At 40.9% G+C, this 22,715-nt stretch overlaps 1 protein-coding gene across 2 annotated transcripts in view; it reads left to right on the forward strand.

The window, feature by feature from the left end:
- Positions 1–22,715, forward strand: part of LRP6 (LDL receptor related protein 6) — a 99,728-nt gene that overhangs the window by 47,508 nt on the left and 29,505 nt on the right. For both annotated transcript variants that reach the window (XM_057373437.1, XM_057373438.1), the window contains exons 6-10: positions 5,219–5,615; positions 6,078–6,249; positions 19,486–19,702; positions 20,750–21,039; positions 22,156–22,382. In XM_057373437.1, the coding sequence (XP_057229420.1) occupies positions 5,219–5,615; positions 6,078–6,249; positions 19,486–19,702; positions 20,750–21,039; positions 22,156–22,382 (1,303 nt within the window). The remainder of the gene's footprint in view (positions 1–5,218; positions 5,616–6,077; positions 6,250–19,485; positions 19,703–20,749; positions 21,040–22,155; positions 22,383–22,715) is intronic.

A 22,715-nucleotide genomic window follows, 5' to 3' on the forward strand; every position in this document is an offset into this window, starting at 1 on the left:
TGGTTTTGTCTTCCAGCAGTAGGCTAAAATGAGGCTGGTTCCTAAACTGAATTGTTTCATGGTGAAATGAGCCTCTCTGAGGAGAGAGCTTTATTTCACGCTGCGCTGTGGAGAGTACCGGCCTGGGCTGGGAGGATTTTGACGGGTGAATTTTGAGCCTGTGTTTGTTGTGTTTGCAGTGCTTTGGCATTGACAGATGATCCTGGCAGCCAAAGGTGAGGCTGGCTGACCCTCCCTGAGCAGTTTCCATGACAACCTRGCATTTTTGAATAATCTTGGTTTATAGGAAATCTTTTCCTCTCTTGCCTTTCTCCCAGTGCTACTCTCTCCATTTWTGTAGGATTTTTTGAATCATACCTTAGAGGAGTTTTACTATTTCTTGTACAATGTGTGAATGCAATAACACACACATTCCAATTTAGGAAGAATTCTCCATTGTGTTTCAGGATTCCTTAGAATAGAATTATSTATTTTTCTAATACCTGATAATACAAATCAAAACAATGAAATAACTGAGGTGCAGGCGTGTAGCAAGGTTTTAGCTAGGTGAAAGTTTRTAAATCCCTGTCCCTCAAAGAAAAGAGAGGCAAAGCAAGTTATTTCATGGGCAGATATTGCTCTTTCAGTAACATTGGAAGCAAAGAGTCCTTTCTGAGCAACTAGGCAGGACTCAGGTCTTCTACCAGAGAGCTTTTACTGCCTTGAGTCGTATCCTTGGTAAWTTATTGTTCTTTTGCACAACACACTGGGATTTCTCTATTCCAGTATTGTGTGTGCTTCTGTTCTGATTTTGGTGGTGTTACATTTAAATGATCTTTTGATAGTTGTAAGACAAACCTGACTTTTCTTAAATTAATGAGTTTGTCATTGGAGTTACATTCTTATTAGTGCTTGAGGATCATTCTGTCCATCTGCTCACTTCTGTCTTCGCCTGTAGGGAGTTTTGCTTGTGTCCTGCCAATGCTGAAATGTGGTTTAAACTGAGAAAACCACTGGTGACTTCAGCTGAGCAAGGAGGTGTGAGTTTTCTCAGGAARAAAAAGCACCACTTCTCACTTCAATTTCAGCCTTGCTTTGGCCAKTCTGTTCTCTTCCAGGAAAGAGTGTTTGTTTTGCCCATGGATGCTCACATTCTATTTCCCTTGTAAGCCTGGAGGCAGGACCCAGAATTTTGCACTTCCTTTTGCAATTTAAGACTAATTTGCTTTGTCAGGAATAGGCAGGATCCCAGTTTGACAGCACAGATCAGGGTGTTGGTTTCACACCTTCATTCTTTAATTTCTTTTAAAGGAAAGAAAAAATGTATGAATAATTTCATATGCCTGTTCTTTGTCTTTGTAGTTTTACGGTTGAGCTTGTCTTGGATGAAAAAATCTTGTTGTATTGTTGTATCAGGGATTCTTTCACAATAGTGCCTTTAGAACTGAGGTAGGACATTCAGGAATTAAAAGTTTTGGTCAAATGTGAAGTAATTCTATATGGGATATATTAATAATCATGATTTCTCTGATACAGGGAATGCATTATACATTCCTTAGGTCTAGCACTTCTTTTGTATGCATTCCTGAGCATGTGTCTGTGTAGCTCAGCAACCACTGATGGTTTTAAACTTGAATAACTTACAAATGACTGAGGCCTGTATATCATTGAGAAGATGTAATTAATTGTAAAGGTTACAAGGGCATTGGACTTAAAGCTGTGCCCTTGCATGGATCTGCATGCTTGCTCTGCTTCCCCCTTTCTCCCCCTTCCCTTGACTTCAGCTAGCACGCAGATTTAAATTATTTAGAATTTTAATAGTGAATTTTTGAGGCAAGTATTAGTTCCAGGACTAATGTAATGCACCATCCATGAGCTTGTAATCCCAGCTTTCAAAGTGCTTAATAAAAGTAGGCTAAAGCTCTCAAAACGAAGAGTCTGGAGTACAGCTTATATGTCCATATTTAGACAAGTAAGGGACTTGGCTTTCAAAAAATTGCTAACTCTCTTGAATATCCTGTGACTTGAGGCACTGCTGAAAAGAATCTTGAGCTTAGTCCACAAGTTGAATGGTTCAGAAATAGAGGGAAAACTGCCTCAGGTCTGCACGTGTGGCTGCAGCCTCCATATACCCTTTGRAAGCATCCAAGCCAGGTGAGGTTTGAGGTGTTTTGCATGTTCCAGTTCTCCTAATAAGTGCTGATAAGTTTTTTAAAAATAGCAATAAAAATGAGGCTGCTTGCATGCAGCCTGCATTGTCTTTTTCTGCCTTTTTGCTCTTTTTCTGAAATACAATTTTGTGCTTGTGATATTCTCCCCCTCATGCTCATCATTAGAGGTTTGATTTTCCTTAGAGAGGCAAGGCAAGGAGTGTGGAGATCCTGCTGTCATCTTAACTTTTACTTCATAACTGGTCTTTGGAGTAGAAGTGAACAAAATTGATTGATTTTTGTCATGTCCTGGTAACCTTGAACACCTTAAGCATTTTCTGARGGGTGATCAGTGCCTGGCCAGGTAAAATTTGCACAGCTGGTGTCTGCCACATTTTTAAGACCACCTGGGGTTTTTTCTCTGGCTCTTATCAAGGTGCTAATGGCATCAGTCTATAAATACACCCAGCTCTTGAATTTGTTATTTCTGCCATTGTCAGGACAAGCCTGAAGGTATTCAGAATTCTCATTCTCTCAACCTGCCTGCGGGGTGTGATGCCTCTCTGCTGCTCCRTTCCTTTTTCCTGAGAGGAATGACTGCTGATCTAACTAAGCAGCTGAGTTGTTGCTTTGCAAATGTTTGGGTAATAGCTCTGAAGTAAACTTTAAACTTTTTATTGCCTGGTTGGAGGGCTGAGGACTGGTTTTTGATGGAGGGATTGGAATGCTGGCCAAACCCCCAGATAAAAACCATGACATCCTTAGCTCGAGGTTCCAGAGTACAACACGGGTTAGCTGCAAGCCRGTCATTTCCCAGTGCTGAATTAAAGCTTAAACACAGTGGGTTGTTTGACCAAACAACAGCCTGAAAGCAGGATAGTGGAGCTGTTGGAATGGGTCATTTTGGGAAGAATGGGAAGGTCAATTGGTCAATTTTAAGGGTGAGTTCGAGCAAGGGCACGGTCATACTGAACTGAGTCTTTCTGGAGGCCTGGCATTGGTCCTTTGAAATGACTGTCTACTTCCAGAGCACACAAATTATTTTTAAATTATGCCTTACACTTTTTCTCTRTATCGTAGACAATATATATGTCTTGAACTTGAGGTAAGTGCAGTTGCTCAGCTTCAAGTTTACTTGATAATGCAAAAAAAGGTATCATTGTTTTGGGTTTTTCATATGTTTGTCATTGTTTTGTTTAAAACACAAGTTGGACAAGTGGCTGTGACATTGCTAAGAAAATGTAGTAGGGTTTTTTTTTTTTTTTTTCCTTGAACTTAAATTACAGGGGTTAGTTATGGACTAATACTTTCTGTGACCATAATGCATCTGTATGTGTGAATCTTGATGCTGAACTGTTAGCAGCAGCAAATACAGATGTATGCAGAGATTGCTGTGTCAAGATTGCTTCTGTAATTACAAAAAGCCTTTCTAACAGGCCTGTTTTCCTTAAACTGTCACATACTTTAAGGTATTTTGAAGGATACAAAGACATGTAATTACAGGTTCCCCCTTTCTGATTAATTAATGCATAAGMGTTACTCACTAGAAGAATAATTGAGTCATGTGTACATGTATTTCTGAGCACAAGGTGTTTTAGGGCAGAGGATCTCAAAGCTGATCTTAGTCCATTCTGGACTACCAATCAGAAACACTTGTAATAATATCCTCAATTTCAGTTGTTGAAAGGTGCTATTTCCTGCAGCTCTATGGAAGTGTCTTAGAGGTTTTTAGCACATTAAACTTGCTGTAAATGAAGCAATGGCTGCTTTGGCATCTCTCCAAGTTTTGGCATGCAGCAAGGTTTCAGCTAGCACTGACATCAATTGYTTTTTTTAAAAACAAATTTGGCCTCAGACACCAAAATTCTTTTTTTGTCACCAATTTACTTAACTTCAGTTGTTGCCCTTTCAGACTTCTAGCTCCTGAGCTCCAATCTATCTCTGCAATATCAGGATGGAGACATGGCCACAGTGTGGCTTGGTGATTGCTCATTTTCACCATGTGTTCATGCATTTGTTTTTCTAAACCTTCCTCCCCCTCATCCCCATCTCAGTCCCTGCCAAAGCCTGTCCTCTCACTCCTTGAGGAGAGCCATTGCACCACACTTTCCCTGCAATTATGCATGCATTTTTCACCTTAGCTCAGGCTTGCCTCAGGCCTGAGCTGCTCTTATCTCCCTAAGACTCCAAAATGATAAGCCAGTTTAATTGGAAAGGGGTGTGGTGGTTGTTTATCCTTCATTACATTGAAATCTGGTGACATAGAATGGAAAATGAAATGAAAATGAATTAGATTAGACAATAAGTACAACTGTCATTGATACTACCATTAAACATGTGTTGCCTTTGTGAAAACATCTTCTGCAGTGCAAGCTGATCTTAGTTATTGTGATTCTGACTTTTGACCCAAAAGCCAGCAAGACTTTTGTGTGCTTTAACTCACAATTACTTTACAAGACACTATTGTTTACCTTCATGTCTTCATTAAGCTTGTTCTCAACAAAAGTGGGAGAAGGTGACAGCCCTCGTGCTTTGCATGGCAATTGCACAGTGGTCCGTTCCCAAATCTAAATCCTACAATAAGGGTTTCTCTAAAGAGGTTCCCTTGTGGTGTTCTATGTTACATTTTTCCCATTTATCAGGGCTTGTTGAAACATGCAGCTTGTTTGTCGTGGTTGTCCTCTAACCAACAACAGCAAACAGTCAGTAAATTATCTGCATAATTGATTTCTCATCTAAGAGGTTGTGGGCCATCTGCTGATTTGCATAAAATAGCAGCATAGTTGCTGCATATATGTTTGAGTAATTTGGGGGGAATTATATGGACAGAGAACGTGTCCAACATGCCACAAACCTGGACAAGGAAATGACCACTGAATGTTCTCTGTAAACACATCTGACTTGTTCTGCAGAAGAATAAGCTCACGTTTGAAGCCTTGGAGTGGAATTCTGTGCTGGTACCCAGCAGTTTGGTGAGCTCCTGTGCAATCGAGGTAACCAGACAGTGCTGTTGGAGAAGGACAGGCTCAGGTTCTGTGTTTCCAGGCTTCTCATGCAGCATTTTGAGGTGTTTGTGTTTGTCCCCGCAGGTGCCACCGCCCTGCTGCTGTTGGCGCGCCGCACGGACCTGCGGCGCATTTCSCTGGACACGCCCGATTTCACGGACATCGTGCTGCCGCTGGAGGACATCCGCCACGCCATCGCCATCGACTACGACCCCCTGGAGGGATACATCTACTGGACWGACGACGAGGTGAGGGCCATCCGCCGCTCGCTCCTCGATGGCTCAGGCAGCCAGTTTGTGGTGACGGCGCAGATCGCGCACCCCGACGGCATCGCCGTGGACTGGGTGGCCCGGAACCTCTACTGGACGGACACGGGCACYGACCGCATCGAGGTCACCAGGCTCAACGGCACCATGAGGAAAATCCTGATTTCAGAAGACCTGGAAGAACCCAGAGCTATTGTGCTGGATCCCATGGTCGGGTGAGGAGCTATTTGTGAGCGTTTTGTAAAATATTAGTCATGCAAAGAAGATACCTTTGTCTGCCTCTGATAAACTTGTGAGCCTTCCAGATGAAAATCCTGGGACTCTTTGGAAGTTGAGGTTCTGAGGCACAAGGACTGCTGCTCTATTGTGACCACCTGGCTAGTCATTTTACATGTCTTGGTTTTATTATTTTTTCTAACATTTTTGGGGACTGTGTGGGTTTGCTTGTTTATTCTGGCTAATAGCACTGGTTACACTGTCTTGCTGAGCAGAAACTGATACGGGAATTTTGTGTAAAGGAGCAGTGTGTGTAAATGGCAATTCTTTCTTAATGGTTTGGGCATCCTTACCTAGAAGTGTAACTTTGTGCATGCTGTGTGGTTTTGGAGGAGAGTAGTCCAGAAGAAGCTATAAGAATATGGAAAGTTTGGATTAATTAGATTTTGTTTCCTTTTCAGGTACATGTACTGGACTGACTGGGGAGAAATCCCAAAAATCGAGAGGGCAGCATTGGATGGCTCAGACAGAATTGTRCTGGTGAACACCTCGCTTGGCTGGCCAAATGGATTGGCACTGGATTATGCAGAAAGCAAAATATACTGGGGAGATGCTAAAACAGACAAAATAGAGGTTTGTAATTGACCTTCATCTTTTATTCCATGAAGTTATAGAATRTAGTTCTACTTTTCCAGGTGTTCATATTCTGATAAGGCCCAAAAGGGCAATGGGATGGTGGCTGAGTTGTGCTTTAAGAAATAACTCTGTTCTTCTCAGCCTTTGGGCAAGTCACTTGCTATTCTTCCCTCATTTTTTTGTGTAAAATAGAAATTACATCCATGTAGTAGAGCTCTCTTTGTAAGAGTGGGTGGTAAGGACTTATTTAACAAGTCAATTCTTAGGTCATCAGGGGAAAAAGCATTTTAGTGGGATTAATGTTTGTCGTTTTTAAAAAGAAAATCATTCTTTGCACTGCTCAGTTTAGATCCTAGTAAAACATATTTTAAAGAAATAAATCGTATTTCACATGTGATTGTTTGTACTTCCATAAATCCTCTATTTTTGCATCTCCCTTGTTTTATTAGAGTTTCAGCAAGGGCATAGATTTTCCTTTTTTCTGACATGTCCTGTTGAAAGTTTTTATTTTTAAAAAAGGCACTTTTTCTTCTCTTCCATGTTGAAAATCTTGCATTTATTCTGTTGTGTAATATTTATGAAACAAGTTTGCCATTTATTRTCTATCAGTCTTTGAGAAAATAGTATCATTTAGTATTTGATCAGTTTGCTGTCAAGAGCTTTTGTTGGAAGACTTGACTACTCCCTGGTGCCCAGTTAGCACCATTTATCTTTGCCATATCCTGGTAGATTTGCCTTCCTTTGATGAATTACAACTTTCCTTATTGTTCCTAACCATTGTAAATAACTTTTAGCAGTTATCATATTGGGCACAATATCATAAAGTTGTTTTTACTTATATGTAACTGCAAATAAGTCAAGGTGAAGTCACATTCATGTGTGGAAGATCATGTAAGGTCACGTTCTTCAGTTGGAGCCAAAGTAGCTCCAGTCCTGCAAGGTGAGTTGCTYTGAAGCACTCCCTGGGAGAGCCTCAGGGAGCAGAGTTTTCTTTGTCCTGAAAGCAAGATTTATAGTCTGTTATTCACCTAATATCACACCAGCTTTGAGAAAAGAGGAGAAAATAGTCTTAGTGATGTTTAGAGATTTATTTATAACAGATTGAGCGCGTCAGCCCTGATGCTGTCTTGGCCTTGAATTTATTTTGCAGAAGGAAAGTTAGACATTCTTCAYCCTCATGTTTGCCAGAACACTGAGATTCCTTATTCATTAATAATGATTCTATTCAGTGCTRGATCAGTTTGTGGCAGAAATTTTCATCTAGATCAGGCATGAGCTCACTGCTGCAATTCTGTCTGACTGGCTAGAACACATCATAGAATGTTTATGCCAACATTACAGTGTCTGTGGCAGGACAGAAGATATCTGATTTGGCACAAAGGTTTTTGGGACAATTTCCATTTCATTGTTCTTGAATCAGTGCAAGCCAGCACAATGAGTTTGTTCCAGGTTGTCATGTAACATCTATGCAGGGCATCAGAGAAGATTTATCACCCTAAGATTGCAGAATTATTTTTTCCTACGAGCCTCCAAGTGTTAAAGTTATGATATTACTGCTGCTACTTTTTATAAAAAGTTAACATTTGTTAACTCTTATCAATGTGCAGTAAATCTTGAAACAGTCTAGCTAAAACCTTTAAAGCAACAGAGAAGTTCTCCCACAGKTTTTTTTTGGTGCATTTGGATTTTAGTTTTGATTGAGGGTATGGGTTTGTATTTTTTAACTCCTGAAGGTATTCATTTAGGCAAATGTGACATAGATCTATAAAATTACATGTTAGGTGACCAACACTTCCCCCACACACACCTTTTTTGACATAAGAAACAGGTCCTTGTCACTAATGTGACGTGGTGGGTGCAGAACAAACAAAAGCAGATGGTTCTTCAAACAGCATGTGGTGAATTGTGGAAATGGTTATAGATGTTAAAAGCTTACACATGTTACTGGGAAGACTGGGTAGGTTTRTGGAAGGGAATTCCAGTGCATTTTAGTGGCAAATAGAATTGCCTCTGAACCATGAATCACTGAGCTGTAAATTGCTGTAGAAGGATGGAGCCTTCTTGAAAAGTTTCTGTATGCATTTCCCTTGTTTATGCCGTTCTGTAAGTGTTGTTTATTCTCTGAGAAAGGTTACTGGGATGAATAGACCTTTGGATTGAACCCAGAGAGCCTCCTGTGTTGAGGCAATTCTGTCACCTTCCTTAGATGTGATATTGCTGCTTGCTGACTGCCCTTTAGAGTGGCAAAAAGGGGCTGGAAATCAGTGACCCCTGGAAGTGAACAGACACATGTTCTGTWTGGCTCCTGTGATCAGTAAAGCATGGAGGGACTCTGTAGGATGAAGTGGAGGTGTCCATCCAAGAGAATGGTTCGGTCTAAAGGAGATTTTTTTTTTGTCCACATTTCTCATGGTTTAGGAATGGTGCAATTTGGTGCTTCCACCAAGACTCTCCAAACCACGCACCTCTCACTCCCCCAACCCCCTTCTCCCCATGCAGCAGGATGGAGAGAGAATTGGAGGCACAAAAGGCAAAGATCATGAGYTGAGATAAGAATGATTTACTGAAAACAATGATATAAAAAATTAACACAAACAGCACGATAGGAATGACAGAAAGAAATGATTCACATGGAATCCTCCTGACAGTAGACAGTAATGGATGGCTCCCTCTCACTGCCACATTTCCTCAGTTGGAAGGAACCCCTTCTCCCTGAAAGAGTCCCCTTCTCCTGCTTCCAGCAGTGACTTGAGGTGGTMTAGAATAACCTCCAGGTTTTGGCCATGCTCCCTTCTGGTTATTGCAGAAATTAATCCTGTCCTGGCTGAACCAGGACATTTCCTACCCCTCATTTTATACCATGTACATCATGCTCAGTCCTACTCCTTCCAACTATATWTAYATTTATAAAYGTATMTATATATATAKAYAYAYAGACACACAGACACACACAAGTACAKGTCTCATTTCTGTTGCCARTGGCCATCCCCCCAAGATGTCTGTYGAGTTCATTTAGGCTGTGGGTTCTGTCTGTCCCAAATCCTTCCAGGGCAGGAGGTCTGGTGTGGTGTTGGCTGGTTGCAAACTGCATAAGGAGCTCTGGAGCAGTCCATCCTCATTGTCCAGGGGGATTATGGCATACACAATTGAACAGCACAGACTGTTCTCACCCAAAAATCAAATCCCCCCGAGGTACACATTGTGTTTCCCYGTCCTTCTGCATCTCCCACCAAGTGCACCCAGGTCCTTGAGCAAAAATGATCCCRCTTTTGKGTTTGCCTTTGCTTGAGGCAGGACTGATCCAAACTGTCTGCCCTGGCACACTCCTCACAGGCACCACAGCAACTTTATYCCCTTCTAAAGTACGTGGAGGTTTTGATTGGGCAGGGCTGGCTCAACTGGTAGAGCCTCTGTTAACTAACCATGTGGCCTTTGCGAAATGTATATCCCTATCTGAATCTAGGGTGGCTAAAATACTACTGTTATACTTTCCTATGGCAACCAGGAATCTTGAGGAGATTAGCTACACTGTCTGTGTCCTCACCATCCAGTTTTTAAATCAGTATAATAGAGGATGCCTGGGCCTTCAGTAAATGTTTTAAACTTGCATTTGGAAGCAAGGGCACAAAGAAAGATATGTGACAGGATCCAAAGATGAAACTTGGAATTGGACATGAAAGCATCAGATTCTGTGCCTGCAGTTCCTGCTTTGCTTCGTGTGTTTGTATATAGCTGGAAAGGGGGGGTAAAAGCAGAAAAAAAACACATTTGTGTACTTGCCTCTATCGCCTTTAAGTAGTTTTTCATACATGATTTTACATAGTTGGTGCTTTTTTCATTTTTTTTTTGCCTTTGCATGTGGAATTCCTCAGAACTGTTATTTAATTGCGGTGCTACCAAACGGAATGTTTCTCACGAGCCATGTTTCTGGTTTTGTTTGTGCTACATATGAGCTTTTATTATTTATTTTTCTACCCACTGATTCATGCTATGCTGTTCTGGAGCCCCCAGACGATAATAAAGCATCAGCAGGGGTTAATGGAGACTGGTAGGGGGTACAGCAGGGAGCTTTTGTTCCCATTTTATCTGGCAGCCTGCAGCAGGCAGAAGCAGGCTGTGGCTCAACAGCTTCGTCATTTATCTCGGTCAGGTTTCACTGCTGATAAACTTCTATTGAAATGGATGGCTGCTATTGTGCTTACCAGTGGGGAAGATTTCTCATTGACTTGCTACAGGTTTAAAGCATTTTCCTGCCGAGCTATGAGGTTAAAAATGTATGATCTGCTCTRTTGAATTGGTCTTGTGTTTTCCTGCTCGAGTGAATATTTGTGTTCTTGGCACGTACGCTACCTGTTCTGAGGCATAGGTTGGATTTTTAAATGGTCAGCCAAGCTTGTATTGATAAAGCAATTTTAAATGGCTGCATGCACGTGTGGYTGTGTGTGTTAAGGGGAAGTCATGATGATATGGCTGATTTTTCAGTTTTTCAGTCTTTGCTTCATTTTCTTTCTTCATCCTCTCCTGTTCTCCATTCTCGGWGTCAGAGATGACACCCACTAACACCTACTAGTGGTGAGTGTAAAGAAAGGATCTGTCTCCTGCTCAGCTCCAATCATTATCCCGTGATTTCTGAGTGCAGTCTAACTTGGAGTGTTTGTGCATTCCCAGATCTGTTAGCCGTGCCTGGCATTGCTGTCTCTAATCCTGGTGATTAATATGGAAAGTATTGGATCCTGCTGTTTTCCTGAAGTGTGTGCAGAGCCCAGCCTTGCTGGGCAGCAGAGAGCAGATGCTGCTGAGACATTTTAGAGCACAGAAATCTTGAACAGAGAGGACCTTTCTGTCTTTGACCTAAGAGCTCATAGTTTGGCATCTAGAGAATGTTCTAATTCATATTCTAATCCTGAAATTGCAGGGCTGCATTTTCCTCCGATGACAACTCCCTCAATTTACTGCCATACTAATAAGGAAATTCTGTTTTCTAAGTATTCACCATTTATTTTCTGACTGAGAATTTTTGTCTCATACCTTACTTTGAACAGTGATGATTTGCAAGCTTGGTCATTGATCCTGCCCCTATTTTCAAGCACAGGTTTGAAAATTGAGGAGCAGAATCCATTGTGTTCCTAGCTCTTGAACACAGCAGCTTTTGTGTGCTTGCATTAAACTTTTGCAGGTATGAGAAGTAAGGTAGTTGAAACAAATACTTGGAGTTGCTTTGCTGTTTGATTTTGGTTTGTTTAATTGTGGCATTTGGGAATTTCATTCCACAAAAATACAAGTATATGCTGTAGAGGGTAGAAACACATCCCTGTCCTCCACCTCAGTCTCAGAAGTTTAAAGCTTACTTTGTTGGGGAATTTCCTGCTATTTCTTAACACCTGCTAAGCCTGCATTGAGAAAAATTACAGATTTTTGAAAGTAGTAGAGTAAGGATCTATTTTTTTAAAAAGAACTATTAGTTTATACTTGGTATAATTTTCATTTGAGAGGTTTCTTTTGGACTTTTGAGTGAAGTTAAGGAAGAATTACATTTTGTGATGCTGTGAGGTAACTTTTTATTGCTTTTGCTAAACTGAGACTACCTGAACAAAATTCAGATGTGAAAAGTATGATTATTGAGATCTTACATGACAAACCACTTGTCCTGAGGAGTTCTCTGRAAAGTCCTGAGGGATTTGCTGTCCAGGGGCTGTCACATTTTGTGGGACAGGGAGGGGGTCCCAGCACCTCATAACACAGAGAGGCTTCCGAGGGAAAATTKGGAGGAGAAACAGCCAGAGCTCCTGCCCAAGGATAACCTGACTCTTATYTGAGTACCAAACTGGGTGTTTTTCTAACTGAAATTACTGCCCTAAAATTTATGTGGAGAAGACTTTGACATTCTTTAAATGGTTCTTGTGTCATAGATCTGCAATTCATCCTGAAATCTGTAGCTGGTTTTCATCTAATGAGATGGAGATACACTCAATTAAGTTCCCTGATGTTGCCTTAGTAAAAAATGTGAGAAATCAGCCCTTCCATATGTAAATATTTAGGATAACTTAGATGAGTCCTACTCTAGAAGCACCTCTTTTTTTCTGTTACCTCTAAGGAGAGCCTGGGATGTCCATATCAGAGGAAGGTGCCCACAGTGAAGGCATGTTTGAGCAGAAAATAGTGCTGGCTGTCCTCATTTGGAATTCAGAGATGTTTCTTACAACCTCTGTGTAAAGATGAGAAGTTTGGTTTGCTGTGGATAGCTCTGAAAGCCTCCTGGTCCCCATGGAGTRTAACTGGTGGATCTACACCCCTATGTCATACGTGCTTCTCCGATTTTTCACACTGGAGTTAGGAAATTGGATTTTGGTTTATGCAGGTTTTGTCTCACCTAGGAAGTAAGAAGCCTTGACTGGCAGCCAGTACCTGAGGGAAAACACAGAAATAAATCCCTCAAGCCATCACAACCAGAGCCATCAGCTCACCTGAGCCTGACAAACTTAAAATATTTCATGGCAAGCTGGGGAGCGATGTGCAGAGAAACTGAGAGATACTGATCTGTCATCTGTCTTTCTGGTTCAGCTGAGTACATTTGGCAGTTTGCTGTTACCCCTTACTCTCCAAAATTCTGGCGTTGTTTTTTTTCCCCCCCTTTTTCTCAGRCTAAGGTGCATTACTGTACAAAACYTTGTGCTACTCCTGGGCCTGGGCTTCTTTGGAAGTATTTGGACCTTGCAATCCCTCTCAAAAATTATTTAGCTCTTTATGCACAGGCTGCTTACTTTGCTGTGAGATTYTGTAGTCTTAACCCAAACGTCTTTTCTGCTACAATGCATTATCTTTTAATGTGGCAGAGTCCATGGAAAAAGGTGGAAAACCAAGCTCTTGGACATGCAAGACCCTTGGAATTTTAGTGGTTTAGTGACTAGGAGCAGTTGGATCAACTTAAAAATTTATTTCCACCAAAGCTTAAAAGTATCTCATAATTGGCTGAGTCTCTCAGTGGGCTATTACCTGAACCACTTGGACTTGGTAAAACRGCAGAAAACTTTCCACATTTTTTCCCTCTATAAAGAAATCAATTATAGTTGCTTGTGAAGGAGKCTGGAAAACATCAGGTTAGGTGGAGAACAAACAAAAAATAAGTTTCTGGTGCAAGGCACTGAAAGAAAGAACTTTGGGAAAGAAGAGCCACAGAGGCTTTTGCCTATATATGCAGGAGCATCAGGAGTTGTAAGCCAGACTTAACCTTGTAAAACTCTCCCCCAAGCCCACCGGGAGGGTTCAGGTTGGTCTTGGCCAGCCCAGTTTGCATTCTGCAGTGTTGTGTGCAGCTGCCCACAGGTCTTAGCTGCTAAATAGTGAGTTGTGAAATGCAGTCATTATTTCYTTTGTTACCCCCACAGCCCGTGCCCAGGTAACAGAACACTCCCTGGCTGCTGCCMCTCCACCCTGTGCATTGCATACCAAAATTCATCTCCACAGCAAAGCATTTTTAGTCACCTGTTTTACCACTGAATCCTCTCAGAGGAGCTTCTTTTTCCTCCCCTTGAAAAATCTCTCTTCTCATGCACTAATTTGGCTCATTTTCTTTGTCTCATTTTCTTCTTTCTTTACAAATGCAAGGGGTTTTCTGTGTTGCATGAGTCTGCCTAGGAGATGTCAAGTGTGATTGTCACAATGGTTCTAAAACCTTTTCTTGCCTGCTTGTCACTTTACCTGACTTGAGCCATTTCATCAAAAACTGAACCAATTGTTTCTAAAATTAAATTCCATTGCAGAGAAAACATTTCTGCTGTTGACATTGATCAGTGAGGTAAGAAAGTTGTCCTATTGTGGAAGAAATGAGCTTATAGCAGTGTCTGTAGCCTGACAGAAAGGGTATTTATGAAGTTAATCTCTAATCTGTTTGTACATACTTATCTYCACTGCAGTCCTGTTAGGAATTCCTATTAGGAATGTTATCCATGSTCAGAAAAAAATACATTTTGAATTCTTTGGAAAAATTGTTAGAGCTCTAAAGGAAACTGAGGGTGTTGAGGAACTGTTAAATTAGAAATTGTTAATGGCTGTTATAAAACAACAGTAAGAAATTACGGAGTTGGCTGGAGGCTTTTGGTTTCTAAAGCAAATATAAAGGGTTTGAGGGATCCCTTCTGCTGATTCTTCTTCCATGAAGAGATGACTTCCCATGTCATCAAAAATATTCCTTAATGTTTTAGCATTGAGTGGAAATGCTGTTAACAGTAAGTAAATTACACTGTCGGAATAATTTCTTCAAACTGAATTGAAAAATTCAGTTGTTAATTTAAAGAGAATACAGTTGATCAAGACTTTTTTTTAGCGGGAAGACTAATAAAACTGGAAATTTCAGCAAGATACCCCTTTGTTTCTCTCTTAGAGCAGCTGTTTTGTAGTAAATGCATGTGCTAATTATACGATATTGCTGCAGCCATAGCAGTAAAATCATTCCAGTCTGTTTTGTTTATGTTGCTTAGAGAAGTAGGTTGAAAATACACAGTTCTCAAACCCAGTCTGAAAAAATGCTAATGTAATGATTAGAAGGCATTCTAGCTATCTTTTAGAGTTATTTTTAAGAGAGATGCTGCCCCAGTTTCCTTTTTTTCTTTAACCAGATAAATATGAGTGTAGTGTTGGTTTTCCYTTTCCTTGTAAAGTAAGATCTATTTAGGCAAAGAATGAGCAGTCATCTCCCTGATTAGCAGTGCCATGAACAGAGTTTCTATTTGTTTATTTGTTGTTTATTTGTTGTTATCAAGCAGTACGTGTTACCTCTGGATAACCAGGACTGAAGTAACTGAGTATTAACTCAGCATTCCTAAATTATTTCAGGGATAATGCAAGCCTTGCTCAGTATTGGAATATCCGGGATAATTGTATTAAGTTCAGATTTCAAGGTATTCTCCAGTAATGCTTCCTTGCAATCATCTTCAGCAGATCAGGGTTAATGATCAAACTCATGAGAAATTCACCTTTTTACCTCATGGTTTGAAGTTGTGTCTATKCCTGTGGTGCATTAGCATGACCCATGTTGAAATTGTGAATGGGAATATTAAATGAGGTCTTGTGGCCTCTGAGGATCAATAATCTGGTGCTGGTAAAGATCCTAAAGTTCAAGAGCCAATAATGGCTAAGGTGTCTGTCATGTGTCTAAAAACAGGCTGTTGATTTTAAAAATCAGGGCTTAGGTTCAAGTTAATCGATTGTAAAATGTTTGTATCTGAAATTAGAGGTCCTTTATGGATTTTATTGGAAGAGTTGTTTGTTTTGGGGCTATTGGGTTTTTGTTTTACTGATGTGTGTCTGTGAAAGAAATAAAGTTCTGGCAGCATCTTGTAGTGTGGCTGGGGACTTGCAGTCCATCACAGGGCCTATTCCATGCTCATGAGTGATAGTTTTTTGAAGGTAGTGTTACCAGGTGTTGTTTAKGAATTTTTATTGGTTGTTGACTTCCTCTGTCAGCCAGAGAAAGACCTTGGCATGCACGATACTTTACCCACTCCCTGATCATTTCCAGCTACATCCCAAAGWGGACCTGGGAAGCTACAAGCCCATTAGCCTTCCTCCAGTCCCTGGAAAGAGTTCTCCTGGAAACCTGCAAGCCAAAGGTTTTCAGGTTTCTGGGAGTTTGGGAAAARCCAGCACAGGTTTACCAATTTGGTTTAAATCATGTGAAGGCAGCAGGATCCTGGGCTGCACCCTGGGGACAGTGATCATCCCATGTACTCAGTGCCTGGCAGGCTGTACCCAGAATGCAGAATGGTCCCCAGAATGCAGAATGGTCCCCAGAATGCAGAATGGTCCCCAGAATGCTGCAGACTGCAAGGAGAGGGGAGAATGCCTGAAGAAATGATGAGAACCTGCCCTGTGAGGACAGACAGAAGGGATTTGGGCTTTTCTCCACGGAGGAAAGAAGGCTCACCTTTTTCCAGTACTCGACAATGGAGGCTCTGCTGGCACATGGAGAGGACCAGGGGCAACTGAGGGAGGTTTCATCTTAATACAAGAAAGAAATAATTTTACTGAAGCATGTAGTGGAGTCCCTCCCCATCACTARGAGTTTTCAAGATGTAACTGGACAGGATGCTGGATAATCTCATCTAAACTTCTTTCCCACCAAAAGCTGGACSAGATTATCTTTCAGGGATTCTTCCAGCTTGGGCTGATCTGTGTGGTTCTATACTGAAAATTCAACCATGTTTAAGAGTTAAGATGAAAAGTAATGGATTGTTCCTCTCAGCCTTGACCTCTGGTGGGACTGGTGTACTGTGTTTGTTGTTGATGGAAGTGCAGCCTGATGGGCACAGTCACTGCCTGTGTTTAGCATYTCCTCAGTGCTGTAAACCACACACATCTGCTCTGTCTCTAAGCTCAGCTGGGCATGACTTTCATAAATGAGATAGATTTAATGATGAAACTGCTTAAAGCAGCCAAGTGACAAGTTTAAACTGCCGTACATTCAAATCCCAGATTATCAAAAAGGTAAATTCACTGCATTAGCCTATTTATCACAGTGATTACTGCTACTTAGGAGTGAATTGAAMGCAAGGTATCTGATAACAAGAAAGATCCTTAGAATATGTCACTGKTCTTTCCAGTCTGTAACTTTAAATTAGCAGTAATGCTTCAAAGTTGTTATTTTACTGTTCATGCTGATCATTAAGTGCACCATTTTAAAATGTGTGTACATTTTCAGCAGTAATTCACTTACTTTGAATAAGCTGTACTTTCATGAGGCCTTAAGTTTGCATTCATTATTGTTTTAGGACAAACAATGCCCTTCTTGTACAAGCGGGATATCTGGTATTTTTTCTGAGGCTGTTTAATTTTTACACTTTTAATTTTTTTTTTTTTTTGTCATGGAGCTACTACTCGCTTTTTCAGTAAAGGTGGTGTTTGTGGTTACACCACATCTGTTTCCTGTTGTAGCCTATATTCTCAGTGTGGTTTGCAGTATTCTGAATGGCCTCAGAATGTGAAACKCACACCACATTGTGGTTTAAAACAGCACAAACCCCAGGAGACWCTGCCTCATTGCAGCTGAAGGTGGGTTTTCTGTCTGTGGGATTTTCTGGGGATGGGGTTCACTGTGAGGAGCTGATCCATGTGGAGATGGAGAAGGAATCCATAAAGGAGTATGGGCTGGGACTCAGTCGCTGGCTGAGTTTCAATATGTGAAAAGATGGTGCTGAAATCCCTTGAAACTGGTTGAGAAGTGATTGATCCTTTTTCTTTATTCTTCTTGTGTGTATCATCCCTACCTCCCTTGGCACTTCCCTCCTGCCTTAYACCAGACTGATTCTGTAGCTGCTGGATTGAATTCTGTTGAAATCACCTAACATGCAGCCAAAGTCAGTGCAGACAGCATGGTGCCATGGAAATAWATATATAAAAATARATATATACTGGTGATAGCTGGCTGTTAGGGGGCAGAAGTTTGTATTAGGTGTGCTCAGGTAAAATAGCAGTGAGAGCAGGATGGCAGGTACGTGTAAGTTCTTTCAGAAAGGTGCATGGTTTGTGTAGGAGACTTAAAGCTGTCTTTCAAAATTGCCCTTATGTGTCAAACCAAAAATTAATTAAAAGCAGATGCTTAATCCTTAAGTTCTTCTCTTTTCCTGGCTCTTTTCAGTGTAGGGGGAAGTATATTTGAASAGCTCTCATTTTAAAGTTTGCTGAAGAAAGTTCATCTCACACCACACACTTTCCAATTAATTCTCTTTGCCAGTAGYTAAGCACCCCCTAAAACAGAGAATTTGCTTTCTTTTATAAATACAAGGCAAAGAMTGTAATTTCTAAAAATGCAACTTTGTGATGGTGATGATTTATTTCTTATTATTGTATGGTTTTGGTTGGTTCACTTCCATGCTGTGTATCTTCTTGGTCTGCTTAGGTTGCAACTAATTGCCATGTGTTAATTAGTTGCAAACAAATGGCTTATCTCTGTAGTTTAAAGGTGAGGGAAAACAGACAAGTCATCTATTTTTGAAATTTGTTGGTGCATTTGCGTGCTGTGTGCTCTGCTAGACTGAAGGGTTTTGGTGAGCAAATTCCAATAAGTAATTATAGCCTTTYTTAAAAAGTAAATATGGATCTTATTCCTACAATCCAGCAAATATGCAGCATCCCTTTGATTTTTCTGTAGGAAATGTGCACRTGAATGTTCAGTTCCCATTTTAATATACTGTAAGTGCCGAAATGTAGAGAAGTTTATGACAAGGAATAGTTTTAAGGARAAGATGCCTTGAATTTTCTGAATCATTGTTACAGAAAGTTTTTATATTGAAGTTGGTTGGGGTTTTCTTTTCTGGTTTTGGAAGGGTGGTATATATGCTGTAARCTTAAGCTATAACCTTGAAACAAGCAGAAATATTTCAGAAGGATTTTTTATTGAAAAATTGCAGTGCTGAATCATTTTTAAGCTTCTCTTAAAACACAGGRCTCTTCACTCCTGTCAGTATGGTACATTTTATAATAATACTTGGCATTCATAAGATACTTCATCACTTGAACACGCATACATATGTTTAATTAATCCTTTCAGTGCCTCACTGAGGAAGTTAGGTATTACAGTAGAGAAAAATGACACRGTAAATTCAAGTGTCTTGATCAAAGGCATGCAATTATTTACAGACTACTGCTGTTCCTTGTAGTAAAAAAATTACTTAATTTTGAAGACTATAAAACTAGTTCCATATTTAGACTGGGGAATGTAAATATACTTTGTAGATCATCACCTTTTTTTTTGCCTCCCAGTATTTATGTGGGGTCTCCTCTTAATGCTCTCTGAAACTTGGGAGGGACTRTGAACTACAAGGTGCTGAACCAGAACTCCTTGGCCATTGTAAACTTGTCTTCATTTGTGTAAAACACAGTGACTCCTCTTTAAATCTGAACCAAAACTCATGTCAGAAGTGAGGGAGTCATAACAGGCATAACTATTATTACARTTATTACATAATAATAGTTCCTAAAGCAAAGGTAACAAGTGTTGTGTCAGAATTTGACATTATGATCTGCTTATGAAACTAGCCTTATAAATAAGGCTTTTAGAGTAGTATCTGTTAATAAACAGTCTCTTGTTTTTTATTAGGGCACTGATTGCATTGTAATGGATGGGAGATAATTTTTTAATTTGAAGTCTGAACTTGGAGCAGCTGCTTTGTTAATCTGCCATACAGTGGCAGATTTATTCTATATACCTAAAAACCTTTTATTTGTGTATACTCATAGGTCATGAACGCTGATGGAACTGGTAGAAGAGTTCTGGTGGAGGACAAGCTGCCTCATATATTTGGATTCACTCTGCTGGGTGATTACATTTACTGGACAGACTGGCAGAGGCGCAGCATCGAGCGTGTGCACAAACGCACGGCGGAGAGAGAAATCATCATCGATCAGCTGCCCGACCTGATGGGCCTGAAAGCCACCAACGTGCACCAGATCATYGGTGAGTGAGCAATGGAGACTGAGGGACAAAGTGTTGGCTGTGCTCTTCTGCAGAGTTTATTATAAAGGGGCAGAATCCAGTTCTGTAGCATGATAACTGCAGGCTGCAGCTCGGGTTGGGCCTTCTGTGAGGAACCTTAGTTTTGTACCTTGGAAGAATATCAAGCTGAACATGTGTTCCYAGTTTGCAAAAGCTAAGAACGAGCCAGTTTAAGTCTGTTTTGTGCTTTTCACATTAATACTAGAAAATGATCTTTAAAAATATCTAGAAGTACTTCCTGCCCTGCAGTGTCTGTGGTCTAAAAAAGCAGCATCTAGCTTAAGATTGCCTATCCTAGGCTATCTTGCTAGAATAGCAAGAATATCCTGTATTATTCTAAATAGAATATCCTGCTATGTGGAGAAGGCTTTCAGCATCTTGCTGTTGTGTCTAGATAGTACTGCAGGAAACAAGTCAAATGTAATTGAGATGTATCTTTGTGTGGCTGATACCCAAGGTACATATGCTTTAAATGCAGCCCTCTTTCCAATTGTTTGGTCCAGTGAACTCCTTWCTCAGTGCCAGGCCTCTCTTGGTAGTTCAGTTTCCAGCAAGTGCAGGTACATAAGTGAGTATTGCAAAGAGCTGCTTCACTTGCATCCTGGAGAGAAGAGACCACTGAATGGATGTGAAAATAGCTCTGCAAATGTTTGACCTGCAGGAATGCAGGGGATTGTGTAGCTGGAGCAGTGTGCTGTAAAAGGCAGCAGAACATACTGTTAGTTACACTCAGTGCTTGTGCTGTGAATTGGGATCATCAGCAGCTGTTGAAGCCCAGATCCCTTTCCCTAATGCTGAGTTTGTTTCATGCCATAAGCARAACAATCCCTGGCTTTGCAGTCAGGGAGAGGGAGGACTGTCTAAAGGATTGCARGAGATAAAAGAAACTAATTTGATCAGGGAATACAAGGAGAATTTGTGTTCACTTGGAGGACTCAGAGCATTGCTGATGCCTGTGAGGACCAGGTTCAGTTTGCAATGGTTTTTTTGCTCTTGCTGCCCTTTTAGGTACAAACCCCTGTGCAGAGGACAACGGTGGCTGCAGCCACCTGTGTCTGTACCGACCACAGGGGCTCCGCTGTGCCTGCCCCATCGGCCTGGAGCTCATCAGTGACATGAGGACCTGCATCGTCCCCGAGGCTTTCCTGCTCTTCTCCAGGAGAGCCGACATCAGGCGCATCTCTCTGGAAACCAACAATAACAACGTTGCCATTCCGCTCACTGGAGTTAAGGAGGCTTCCGCTCTGGATTTTGATGTGACAGACAATCGCATTTACTGGACTGACATTTCACTGAAGGTAGAGAGTTATTTCATACTATTAAACTGTTACGAGCCTCTTGACATGCTTAAGAGTGGGTTGACAAATGGGGTTTGCAAAATTCAAGGGGTACGTAAAAGAGCGTAGTTTTTAATTGCATTTCTGCAGCTGACGTGAGACCTGTGCCAACAATAACTTGTGGACTTTTGCAACTGAAGAATCATAAAAATTAAAAACACAGAGTTTAAATGAGTTTGCAGGAGGTGACTTGACTGACCTCTTTGGGTGTGGTATTCTTTTGAGCTGTGCAAGGGRTACAGGTGAACACTGAGATACAAACTTCATAATTAGCAGGTCGTGTTCAAACTGGCAAGTGAACAAAAATCAGGGGTTTTGTTAACTTCTGGTTGGTTGTGAGTATGAGCAGTGTGTGCAGATAGGAATATTGAGGACATAGAAAGGTAGGCCTTGTTTGCCAAAAGAATTCTATTCCATTCTAACATTAGTTCTTTACTTCCAGGCTCATCAGGGAAAGCCTAAACTCTCATATATTATTAAGATAGGATTCTGGCTGGATTTACTATCACAGGTTGGTCCTGATGGCAAAGTGTTAAAAAAGGTCTGTTGAATAAAAGTCCRCGAAGAAATTATGCTAGTGAAATTAAATTTAGCCATCAGTACTGAAGCACTTAAGCACTGAGCTCATCAGTCGTTCAGTTGTTTTCTTCTATTTGCTGTTGTGTCCTGAATTTTTTCATTAGCTGCTTTAAATAGGGTTCCACGCTATAACATTGATGCTTTTGTGTAGTCTTGGGAGAGGCAAAATATTTCCCCCTCAAAGTTGGCACTGAGTTATTAAGGTCACTTTGTCATGTAGATGCTTAATTCAACCGGACTAGTTATCCCATTTATTTCCCCAGTGAAATGCTATTGTAATTGGCACAGAATACATTCACAGAGCACAGTAATGATTTACTGTGAATAAATCTGAATAGCAGCATTGTTTGCTTTGCAAATAAGTAGCATACTGTAAGATCCTCTTTCCTATGAGATGTCTAAAATCTGAAAGTGTTTAAAATGCAACAAAGCAAACGAGGGCCCAGTGACAGCCTGGTAAAATGTCTAATTTGCCTGTGTATCTTTGTGTCCCTGCAGACCATCAGCAGAGCGTTCATGAACGGCAGYGCTCTGGAGCACGTGGTGGAGTTTGGGCTGGATTATCCCGAGGGCATGGCCGTGGACTGGCTGGGCAAGAACCTATACTGGGCAGACACGGGCACCAACCGCATCGAGGTGTCCAAGCTGGACGGGCAGCACCGCCAGGTGCTCGTGTGGAAGGACCTGGACAGCCCCCGGGCGCTGGCGCTGGACCCTGCCGAGGGGTAACGTGTCAAATCTCCTTCTGGGGGCACAAACAGAGAAAAGCAGCCTTGAAATGCTTCCTAACAGCCCCGTGGTTTAGAGAAATGTGCTCTTAATGTCCTCAGTAATCATCRGGAATACTGAAAAAATAAAATAAAAATCAGAGCGGCTCATTAGAAAGGGATTTGTATTTAGTTTTTTAATTAACTACAGAATCAAAGTAGTTTTAGGTTTATGGAATTTATTAATCAGAAAAGGGTTGCAGCATTGAAAATAATTTTTTCTTTTCTTTATCATTTTAAGAATTAGGATTCTTTGTATCACAAGTTAGGATCCAATAAAGGTATTAAATG

The sequence above is a fragment of the Malurus melanocephalus genome, unplaced genomic scaffold (genome assembly GCF_030028575.1).
Source record: "Malurus melanocephalus ecotype Western Australia unplaced genomic scaffold, MMel_1.1 scaffold_197, whole genome shotgun sequence".
NCBI classification, from domain to species: Eukaryota; Metazoa; Chordata; class Aves; order Passeriformes; family Maluridae; genus Malurus; species Malurus melanocephalus.